Source organism: Poecilia formosa, unplaced genomic scaffold (assembly GCF_000485575.1).
Source record: "Poecilia formosa unplaced genomic scaffold, Poecilia_formosa-5.1.2 Scaffold94, whole genome shotgun sequence".
Lineage (NCBI taxonomy): Eukaryota > Metazoa > Chordata > Actinopteri > Cyprinodontiformes > Poeciliidae > Poecilia > Poecilia formosa.
Window position 1 is genome coordinate 799238 of NW_006800033.1, and position 12252 is coordinate 811489.

The 12252-nt window shown below is 39.3% G+C and overlaps 1 protein-coding gene across 1 annotated transcript; it reads right to left on the reverse strand.

Annotated features, from left to right (window-relative positions):
• Positions 1 to 7768: 7768 nt before the first annotated feature.
• Positions 7769 to 9991, reverse strand: 42sp43 (P43 5S RNA-binding protein). Its single transcript, XM_007558084.2, has 9 exons — positions 9812 to 9991; positions 9636 to 9736; positions 9474 to 9570; positions 9285 to 9373; positions 9094 to 9167; positions 8917 to 8997; positions 8386 to 8615; positions 8246 to 8299; positions 7769 to 8179 (listed from the first exon to the last, which is right to left on the reverse strand). Exons 1-9 carry the CDS (start codon positions 9929 to 9931, stop codon positions 7919 to 7921), a joined length of 1107 nt encoding a protein of 368 aa, XP_007558146.1. The 5' UTR covers positions 9932 to 9991; the 3' UTR covers positions 7769 to 7918.
• Positions 9992 to 12252: the final 2261 nt, after the last annotated feature.

Here is a 12252-nt window from a genome sequence, read left to right on the forward strand (position 1 = left end):
TCAGAAACAATAGAATAACAAAACAAATTTGTGTGCATTGTTTCCTTTGTCATTTGAGAGCATATCAAAGCAAAATATTGTTTTTACGGTAAAATTGAGGAACACCTGTTAGTTTGTGTTCCTACGTCTGGCCTCCTGGTTAGTGTTGTCCTGTCTTCCCAACATTCATTTCATGCGATGCCTGCTAAATTACATTTTCTGAAAACATTTCCCCGAAGGGATGAACAGGTTGCAAAATATGTAACGCGTTTCTTTCAATTTTCTGGTTCATGCTACCTTTCCCTGAGCTCATGAAAACTAATCACTCTGAATGACATGCCTGCTAATAAACACTCGTCCATGGTCCTCTTGGAGCATTTTCATTTATAATGAATTAACAGCTGGTTAGAGTCAATCAAAAAAAAAAAAAAAAAACCTCGTTGTGGGTCTCGGACTAATCCAATGTGAAAAGTTCAAAGACATAAGTGGAAACAAAAAGGTCTTAGCAATGTCACAGCGGAGCCAATCACATTTTTATTACCTAACCTCTGGGATGAACGATGACATAGCAGCACAAGCTTTCTTCATCTCAACGCGTTGTAAAACAAGACAACTGTCACACTCCCTGATTGGATCGCTTGCAGCACTTTTAATTACTGATGGAGCTCGACTCGACTACAAGGTCCTTATCAAAGGCCCGGACTTTGATCGATGGAGCAGCAGACACAATGAATATGCGGAAATGAGGACATCACTGGAGGTCGTAATGTGCATGTCAACAAAAGGAAGTGTAATCAAACCCAGATTTGTGTGTCTGGTTATCAGATCTCGTCTCTGGAAACACAGATCATCGGCTGAGAAAATCACTGCTAATCGGATCAAAATGGCTCCGATACTCTCCGGACATAAATCATGTCAGCGTGTCATTTAGAGTTGCTCTGTTTGTATTAGGGACTGAGTTACACAGGTTCGTGTCACAGTGAATGAGTATTGACTCTAAAGCAGCTTGAAAAGGCAGCAGCCTTTAGTTTCTCTAAATATGTCATTAAACTTGTAAGAGTGCTTATTTTTTGGGCAGCAGTTCTCCAGGTTTTCAAAACGGCCACAAAGGTTTTATTTTGGTAACTTTTTCCCTCATCCATTTATTTGTATTTCAGTCTTTCTAAGACATTTTTCATAATTCCTTTAGTTTGTTTGCTTGTTAGGCCCTTTAACCTTGCCAACTTTGGGACCTTTGACTGATGACCCTTGTCCAGTTGTCTGGCAGAGTCCATCAGATTTTTACTGAAAGTGTCCTGGTATTCCAAGCAACACATGATGCTGAGGGTTACCACAACATTTGAAATATAAACAGGACTGTGCATCATGCTCAACAGTGCACATAGGGAGCTTTTTCATCATCTTTTGTTTCATGACCAAAACATGCAATTCCAGTTAAAGTTGAACTTCAGCTTGCAATTTCCATATCATTACATTTGTGATGGTAGGTCAGAGAAGAGGTTTTTTTTCCTGGCATGCTTTCAAACTATCAAGACTGGCAAGTAGATAAAGACTTATGCTTGTTGCAGTTAATAGAAATTTTACAAGCGTCTAATTCATGCTACAAGCATCAGCTGTGAGTATGACAGAAGATACAGAATAACTTGTCATTAAAAACAAAATGTCAATGCTTCACCATTAGAAAGACATATTTCCTCAGCTCATTCTGCCCACTTCACATTTTCTTCTTCATCATAAAAAGGCAACAATGCTTAAAGAAAAATCATTTTACCGTGAAAAATCACCTCATCACGATATGTGGTGAAAAGAAAGAGAAGAGATGTATCAGGGGAGATTATTTAGTGATTAAATGAAATGATAAACAGCCAAAATGCTAATGGCAAATTACTTTTGTAACAACAGGGTTAGTGGAAAGCATGATGTTTCTTCTCCTGCCAGTCGACCTAATGTGCAGGACAAAACAGTCAATTATGCAGTGGTCCACTGGAGAAAAAAAGCTTCCACACAAATATCAGACTGTCTGAAGTAAAAAAAACAAACACTATCAATCTCTGTCTTCTTGGATGACTTTCAGCTTGCTGGTCACTGCTGTGTCTGTTCCAGTTTCCTAGAAACTGAGGACTCCTGCCTGCAAAGCCCATTTGAAAACCAGATCAATTTGCGTTGGCAAATTTTTTTTGCTGCCGTATGTGATACAATACACCACTAAGGTTTATTAGTCCACATGCTGTCTCTGCTTTATTGAAGTTTTATCGTTGCTCATGGAGTTGAGGCACTATTAAAATTTCACTCAAAGCAAACAGTGGGTAAAGTCGGGGTTAGACGGCTCAAACGCAGCCCGGGGAACGAGACACAGGTGAAATAAATGACATATTAGTTCAATAAAAGGTCTCTGCTGTGGGATCAAGAAACGGTAAAAGTTGGTCTTTTGAAGGAGTCATTTTAATCTTACTTTCAAAATAAAATTTTATTATCCAATTTGTGTGTCAGATGTTTAAATTTTTTTTTCTAGTTGGAATCAAACGTTCCATAATTTTTGTTTTTACACTTGTGCTTCACAATGAATGCAACAAAATGAAATTATCAACCTGTGTACCTACAGTCTTGCATAAACCAGTCAAAAATAACCACTAATTTCTGTGAGTGCTGCATGCAGTTTGAAACACAAACCACAGGATGAAAATGTAACCTTTCTTGAAATGATCTTGGTTGGGTTATGAAGCAGTCTGTATTTCCTAAGTATATATTTTGTTGAGACAGCAGAAAATCCTCTGGAGAATTTACACCAAGCAGGTGTGCACGTGTACTGCTTTGCAAGCTGTTTATATTTATGAATACATTGTATATTCTGCATAATCGTCCGAGTAGGAAAGGTAGAAAAAGTGGAAATAAGCCATCGATGGTGAGTCACAGTCATTTGCAGTCGTCAGCGAGCTTCATACAGATACGCCACTGAATCCGGTAAGTCCACTCCTTTAATGTTGTATTTTAGATTAATTAAAAGCATGAAGGCCAGCCCGGAATCCATCTTCAGCATTTTTTATTATGCTTATCAGCACTGAAAGTACACCATATTCTCCATCTTTATTCTGCAGTTTGCACTAGATACAGGAGAAATCCTCCCCATCAAGTACAGAAGATGGGAGGATTTTCAGTCTACTTTTAAAACAGGCACAGACAAAGCTTTTTAAAAATATACTGCTCAAAAAGGGAACATTTCACTTTAGTTTTGTGTGTGGCTCCAAATCCAGGCCTCCATTGGTTAATAAATTTGATTTCCATTGATGATTTTTGTGTGATTTTGTTGTCAGCACATTCAACTTTGTACAGAACAAAGTATTCAATGAGAATATTTCATTCATTCAGATCTAGGATGTGTTATTTGAGTGTTCCCTTTATTTTTTTGAGCAGTGTAGTTTCTATGTCTTTGTCTCAAAGAAATGAGGAATGAAAAAAAGTTTCAGTTGTTTCTGGTTGGTTGTGTAATGCAACATGTTCACCAAATTCCATCTCTGATTGGCTGACCAGTCGTGGCAACCTCACTATGGCTCATCCGTCTTAGAAAGAATCAGAACCACAAGAAGCCTCGTCTGTCTGATCAGAACCGTGACTGATTAGAGTTGTCGATTAGGTTGGCAAAATACTTCTTGCTGCTGAACTGTTTTTTTCTTCTTCTTCCCTATCCAATTAAACTGGGAAGACAAGCTTCAGCTTAACTAGCAAGGCTTGCTTTTTCCTTGTACATCCCGTTCCAGAGGAATCTGCATAGTGGGTAACCACTAATACCAAAGTCAGTTTCAAGCAAGAGGCGACACAGCAGCCTGGTTTTGGACCACATAAGGCTTTCTTTGTTCTGTTTGTGGTAGATGGCCAAAGCCAAGGGGACATTTTCAAATGAACTCGAGACTAACGTCTGCATTAGTTCCCCTTCTTAAGAGTAAAATGTGGTCTTAGGACTTCTGATTAGTTTAAAATCCACCTTCTTTACACTTTTAAGAAAGGTCAAGAAATTATTTGATTAAAATATAAGCTTTTGATCAGATTGTGAGCATTCATTTCTTCCCACTTTTTCCCTGTAGATTTTTTTTCCCTAACCTTGTTAAAATGCCAGGTTCTGTGATGAAATGAGTCAATTTCAAAACTTAGTCCAAACATGTGACATTTATCAAGGCAACAACCTGATATGTTATGCTTGTGAATCCTGAAAATAATACTTTTTTGAAGAACATTTTGACACTTTTCATCAGTTTGTATTTTTCAGAGAGATCTGTCAGCGTCTGACATTTTGAATGCATTTCCCAAACGTTTTGCAGAAGCAGCAGACACTTATTGTCCTCTTTACAAGACATTACAGACCTTCGACTGAATGTAGTTCTGAACTCTGGCCATATCAGTCTAAATTCATTTTCCCTCTCATTCAGTCATTCGTTTGTTGTTTTGGATGCATGTTTAGTTTCACTGTGATGCTTAAACTGCAATTTTGCAGCAAAGATTTTCAGTCAAAACTGGACAGCATTTGGAACATTTTCTTGTTTTGAAAAAAAAAATAACAGTTCCATAAAAAGAAAAGTAATCCCAGTTTATGATGCTGCCAGCACTATGATTTTCTCTGAGGACTGCTGAGTGGTTTTTGTATTAAACATATCTTTTGGAATGGTGACTCAAAGTTGAGTTTGGTTTCATCAGGTCAATTTTAGCCAAGCTTAAATGTTTTCTTTGAAAGAAAAGGTTTCCGTTTTGCATTGCTACTAATTTGTCCAGACATGTTGGAAAACAAAAAAAAAGAGAAGATTTTTATCACACGTAGAACACAACCAGAGCTTGGCAGGAAATCCTGGAGCTCCTTCAGCGTTGCCGTCAGCCGGTTGGCATCTCTGCTTTGACTGTCTTCAGTGCACCATGGTAGATATAAAAAGCCATGGTGTTTTTACGTCTTCATGACTGAAGCATTTCTACTACAAGTCTCTTTTAAGTCTTATAGCATATCACAAGCTCATATTGCAAATTATGATTTAAGATGAGAGAGGAAAATGTGAAAAGGATACAAATAGAGTTGCAGTTTGTTCCTGGTTTGCAGATTCACTATGACTTAAGCTGGGTGTGTACTCAACAAGACAGAATATTAAAATAAAAATGGATTCATTAAAGTTTAAGAGTTTCCCACTATTGTAACCAGATTATATATATATTTTTTTTTTATTCTAAAATTTATTTCTTTTACAGTTGAATTGAGCTAGATCACATTATGGTCTCATTTTTTATGTAATGAAAACCTGATATGACTGGTTCGTGTTCTGTATATCAATTTAAAGAAGCATATCAATCTGCTACTAAGGTTACAGCCAATAACTCACTTATCCTCAACCAGGGTCACAAATGTAGAGAAAAAAAAGTAAAACAGGCCAAGGACAGTAAGGAATAATAGAAGGCAGAAGAGCCGATTTTGTTTGCACCTGTGCAGAAGGCGTCTCCTCATCATCCACTTTCTCCTGTCGGTTTGGTGTGCACGTGCGTTTCTGCTATGAAAAGCCTTAAAACAAGGCCATGGGAAAAGAAGAAACTGGAGTGGTTAAAGGTTTTGGGTCATCTATTCTGGAACATGCAGGCTAAATCAGGACATGACGACTGTAGTTAACCTACTTTGATTTATCTCCTTGTTTCGTTTTCTTTGCACGGCAAGAGTGCAGATTTTTTTTTTTTTTTCATTTCGGATTTTCTGTGAATAAGACTGGGGGAAAAAAGTGGGTTACTATTTAAATTAAAAATGCCTCAGCTGAATAATGAATTTTGCAAAATAAGATATGAGGTTGCAGCGTTTGGGCTTTGAAGTAGAGCAAAATTTTAAATACATTCATCATGGGCATGGATTTTACACTCATTTGTGGCATTTAATTGTCTTTGAACCATTTCTTTCAGGGTTGCTTGATAACATATATACTTAATTTTGAATTGTGTATTTTTGAGAATTATTTTGGGAATCAAACCCAGAACCTTCTTGCTGCAAGGCAACAGCTCTACCAACTGCACCACTGTGCAGCCATAATAATACAGGTGAACTACCAAATAAACACCTCAGCCCTATTGAACTATCCAACTAGAACTAACCCAACCAGTTTGATGTACCAGAGAAATTCTCCATTATGCTCAAATGTGTTCATATAGCTCTTATTTTCAATAATGATGCTAGATCTTACATCATTTTTAGCCACCCCCAAAGGGGAGACTGGTTCAAATGAATGAAAACCCAAACTATATTAAATTCATGCCTCAAAACGTCACAGTAGAACTATAAGCTTCTGCAAATTTAATCAAACTTGCTTAAATTTTGCAACTCTAGGGGCAGAAATGTTATCCTATGAAAATAGTTTGAAGTGGTTTTTCTTCAGTAAATGTCAAAATTTTTAGAATTATTTAATGTACTTTGTGAAAATATCAGAAGTTTAATTATCTGAAGTTATGTCTTGCCTAAAGTCAAAGAAATCTAATTTGAAACTCGTCATGGTGGAGAAAGATTCAGTTTCATTTATTCCCCTCTGGCCTTTGTGACGAGATCCAAAGGCTACCTCAAAAAGTTAAAGGTCTTGCTTTGTGGGTAATCGACATGGCATTTCCTGAAAGCAAAGTCCTAAAGCTGAGGTTTACAGTTCGAGTCATAGATTTGCTAATCAGGTTATTTACCGGCAACAGGACATGCAGTTTCTGTGCCACTGATGAAAGCCGGCAACATCTAAACGTCATAACGGCAGAAATTTTTCAGCTGAAGCTAAAAAGAAAAATGTTCACCTTTCTGAAACATCCAGCTTTCCTTAGCATTTGACTGAAAGCCACACTGCACATCCAAAGCAATTTTAACTTGAAGAGGCAGTCATTAAGAGGCTTTTATCTTCATTTTGTAAGTAAGCTTTACAGCTAGTACACCCAAGACAATTAGATGATTCAGAGAACAGCTAAGGCTAGCTGTGAGTAACTGCAAATGGAAACTGTGAGCTCGACTGAACATGCAAGTCAGCTGTTGTAACTCAATGTTTGGGGCATGAAGCGGCTGAGCAGATAGCCGGAGGCTGAAAAGCGGAGAAATTGACCTTCAAAAGAGGGGCGAGAAACTCCATTCAAACTTTATCTGTCAGCCTGTTACAGATCTTTGAAATTAAGCTCACCCTGCTTCACTGAAGCAGGAATTTTCCAATAGAAACTTACAATGACTTATTCAAAGACAATAAAAATTATTTTCACCTTCTAAAGGTCATTACAGATACGATTTTAAAGCTTCGAGAAACATCTTCACTCTTAAAGGCCAAATTTAAACCAGTTGCAAAATTAAAACTGAAAATATCTTTGAACCCAAATCTGAACTCGACTTTACAGCTTCTGATACTTTTCATTTTGCCTGGAAGATTTCAGCTACAGAGAACATCCACGTCACTGACCAGGAAAGCTAAAATAACCCACTTTTACTTAAGTCCCAACTAGCAAGTCATGTTTAAAGTGTTGAGCCATTTTCTCAGATGCGTTCAAAGCCTTCATCTGGCCAAATATGCAGACTTTGTTCTAATCCAATCCACCCACAAAGTTACTGTGATTCAGCGTTTAGTCATGTGCAGTTTTGTTCATTTCTATTGAGCGCCAACCAAAATCTGCAGCCTAAGCAGGCGAACAAGGGCTGCAGGAGGACAGCAGCTGTTTGAGTGGGCAAACAAGATGCTTAGCATCGCAATTAAAGGTCAATGAATAGCTGATCACTTGTTGCAGACGGGCAGACCCTGCAACAGAATACCAAGTCAGTAACAGCTTTAGGTTAAACAAACTTATTTTATTGGGTCAGCGTACAAGAAACTCAGAAACTTAGTTTTCTCCATGTCCTCAAGTCATAAAATTAGAGTTAAACTAAATAAAAGGGCCCCAATTAATCCAGCAAAACAAAATGCAGTCATTGTGTGCATTAACTTCTCACTGGTGCAGCTTCTAGGACCTCAAAAGGATGGGGCTGCTTGATCCCAAACAAGTCCCGTAGGTTGACTTCTGGGTCCACATAGTGAGGGATCTTGCGTTCGTTGAACAGGCCAGAGAGGTCCGCTTCCACTTTGGCACGTCTGGAAATCCGCATTCGACACGCGAAGAGGCGACCCAGGTTCTCCTCGACGAATGACCGACTGTTTCCATTCAGGCGCTTCTGCCAGGTTTTCTTTGGCCTCTTCCGTTTCTGTTGGGATAAAATAAAGTTAAAATGACAGAATTCTCAACAAAATCTCACACTTTGAAGCGTTACCATTATTATGGTGGCAGTGGGATCGTGGCGAAGAAGGTGCCTTTGCAAACTCTCCTGCGCGATAATAAAAAAGGTATTTAATTTGATTCTAGTCAAATTCAGTCATGTTTATTATGAAGGCGATGTTTTCGGATACCAACCCTCATGGCGAACATCCGAGGGCAGTCGGGGAAGGAACACTTGTACTTCAACAGCTGAAGGTGCACCTTGCGGATGTGGTGCTCCAGGTTAAAGGTCGTGGAGAAATGGGCCTGGCAGTTCTCTCTTGGACACACGAGCACGGGCTTGTGGGAAGCATGGCTTCGTTTGTGTCTGCGCAGAGAACCGGCTTTCTTAAAGACCTTCTTGCAGACCGAGCAGGTAAAAGTACCTGTGAAGCAGAAGTGATTAATCAGACGCTGCATCCAAGACATGATTATTTTTAGCGAGACTTGACCTAAGAGAAAAGCTTATTCAGGATGAGAAAGTCGCATTATATTTGCCTTTGACTTTCTGAAACACATTAAAGTGATTCAGAGTTTGATACTGCACCAGTCACTTTCTGAAATAAGATTTCATGCAAAACTGTAAATCTCAAATTAATCTTTGCTCATCACAAACAGTCTGAGCCAGCTCTTGTTCCAGCTGCATTTTTAAGCATGGCAAGTTTTTTTTGTTTTTTTTTTTTTTACCTGGGTGTTTGGCCATGTGTTTCAGAAGTTTTCCCCAGGTGTGTTCAAGCACCTGGCAGCCATCATGATGGCAGCGATAACCTGACAATGCAAAACAGATAAAAACCTCCTGACGACATTTTAAAACGTCTTTTCACAGATTAAGAAATGCCAGCAGTCGGCCGGTAGGAATCAAACCTGCATGCTTCTTCTCATGGGCTTTGCGGGCAATATGGGAGTTGAATGTTGCAGTACATCCACCTTTAGTACATCTGTACATCCAGACAGAGTGAACAAACACTAAACATTAGAAAAATGTTACAAAAATTAGCAGTTAAAAGTGTAGCAAACGGCATTTTCTTTAAAATACAAGCCAAATTAGTACATACTTGAACGCTGCTGGCACATTATGCTCCTGTAAGTGCAACTTCAACATTCTGCGCTTCTTGAAGCTGAGTGCGCAGTTCGGTTGGCTGCACTACAAAAGGAAAGTTTTAAAAAAAATTAAAGTTACTCAATGACTTCAAACTAAACGCTACTTTGTCGCCATCTAGTGGGCAAACGCAGCCGACACAAACCTCGAAAATGTTTTCTTTATCTCCATGAGCGACGCGCAGATGCCTCTTCAGCTTGTGTGCGAGGAAGAAAGCTTTTGCGCAACCTTCAATATTGCATCTGAACACCAGAAGTAAGAATGAGACGCTTGTTGATGAAGTGCAGATTAAGTCTGGCGTACTTACTGGAACTGCCTCTTCCCTTCGTGCTGAAGCAAGTGGCGTCTCAGGTGGCATTTCCTCTTGAAGCTACGGCCGCATCCAGCGATGGCGCACAGACACGGGCGCTGTGGGGACGCACGTTAACATGCGCCAGCTTTGAAAACAAGCGATGCGAGAGTTATTCAAAGCATTTGCCTTACTGCTCCGGTGTGCACAGTCTCGTGTTCTTTCAGCTTCCACTCCCTTGGGAAAGTCGCTCCACAGTCAGCGTGGGTACAGGCGAACAATCGCGTCCTCTCCGGAACACCATTCATCGTCATCCAATATCCAAAGTCTTGGCGCTGCTGGGAGGCCGCCGCGTTTTCACAGCTTCTCTTATATTATCTCGAACACAATTAACTCTAATTAGTGAGCAGCCGGTGAGTCAGTTTTTTTTTTTTTTTAAACTTCAAAACAAAAGCTGAAACTAATTAACCTAATTAAACGTACGGGGAACACAGACATCAGACACCAGCTGCTTAGCATGCCTCCCACAAGGGACTCATGAAGTGAGGTGACATCAGGTAAACGCCACAAGGTGTTGACATGGTTTACATGCTCATAACCCGAAAAAAAAACTCTTTTCTTGCATTACTAAACAAGTAAAGAATTATTTTTATTTCAGCCAACTGTTTTAAGTTGATTCGTTTCCCAGACGACGTTACATTTGAAGAAAAGTTCAAAATCTGCCTATGCTCTTTATTTTTAAATGTTTGTAAGTGTAATGTAGCTTTGTGAACGACAGATGGCAGTGTATCATTTTCCCGATCACAAGTGTGTCTCAGTAAATCAAAATGCATAGAAAAGTGAAAGAACTACGTTGACTCATTACACATTATTGGAGTGATGTCCGTGATGCTTTTATTTCTAGTGATTGATTTTTTTTTTTTTTTTGCTTACAGCAAATGGAAATTAACTTTCTCATAAAAAAATAGAATGCCTTAAAATACCTGCAAATGTTTCCTGAGCCTTTACACCAGTGTTTCTAAACCTGGTCTTTGGGGGGGTCAGTGTCCTTCATGTTTTAGATGCATCTCTGCTCCTGCATGGTGTCAGGTGCTGCAGAAGTCTGTTGGTCACCCATTCATTCAGGTCAGGTGTTTGGCAGCAGGGAAACATCTAAAATATTCAGCGCTTGGGTCCCTGAGAACCAAACTTAAGAAGCAATGCTTTTTAAGCCACAGGCGTCCTGCAACTTCCAGAGTTGTCTCTGCAAAACGCGTGAAGCAAATCATTTGCAGGACTCTGGAGAACTTGACTGCATATTGAGGAGGTAATTCTCCAATTTGATACAGGTGTGTTAAACCAAGGACACAGCTAAAAGTTGCAGAAGACCAGCCTTCGAGGACTGGAGTTTACTCTGCACTGTATCTCAGTCCGATTTGGTAAAAAAAAAAAAAAAAATGCTGACTTTCAATCACCTCTGGCACAGTGTCATCATATTCCAGAAGTTGATTTTATTTTCTGGGAGGATTCATATATAAAAATAAAAATAATATCCCTTACTGATGAATTTGCCTTGCCACCATCTTCATGCATGTCTTCTTTCCCCAGTGATGTCTCAAGAGGCTCAATTAAATATTCAGAGTGCACATGTGCCTCCATTAGTGGGAAGTATTTAGGTTGAATACTAGAAGAATTTCCCTCAGCAGGGGACTAGAGCCTGGAGAAAACAAGACTGAGACATCAGCACAGTGCAGATTATTAAAGTTCATGGATTAAGATCAATCAATTAAGTGCTGGCTTAAGTATGAAATCCTGAGAGATGTGTAGAATTTTCTGTCCACTGCATGGCATTTATGTAGTGGCACATCCAGATTAGTATTACTTTTACCCATCTTATCTGAGCTGTGCAGCAGCCATACTGAAATCAGAAATAGGCTGTCATTTATTACTCTAACCATGTCATTTTCACTGGGAATGAATGTAAAAACTGCTGTATTTGACTTTGTTCTGGCATTATTTTTTCTAAGAATATGCCAAGATACCTTGCTTTAAAATATAAAATAAGATTTCACAGAAGACATCCCACATGTTTTTTATATGAACATGAAAAATGTTAAGTATGCAGTCAATCCATGGTTGTGGTTTCCTTGTATGAGTTACTGCATCCATGCAGTGTGGCATGGAAGTGATCAACCTGTAATTACGTTGAGGCCTCAGGAAACCCAGGATATTTTGCTGGCCAATCAATGACATTGATATCTTGGACTTTAAAGCCAAGATATCAAGTGTGTGACTAGCTGCCAAGTTATGCTGAGGAAAAAAAAATCAGTAGCTCCATAACGTTTGTCAGCAAACGACATTTCCCCTTAGCCACTGAGTCTGGTGAATCTTGGAAAAAGTGACTCCGTCCACACTCCACCGTCCCCAAACTTTCAAATGGACTTTGCTTCACGCATTTTCTGAAGGTTTCTGTCATCCCTACTGCTTTTACAGCTTTTACTGCTACACTTTTTCCTTGCATTAAACTTTCCGTCAACATGGTATGCTTGGATGCATCACTCTGTGCACAGCCATTTTCCTTAGCAACGACCTTTTGTGGCTTGCTGTTCTTGTCGAGCAGTGACTGCTACTGCTGGACAACTGTCAAGTCAGATGT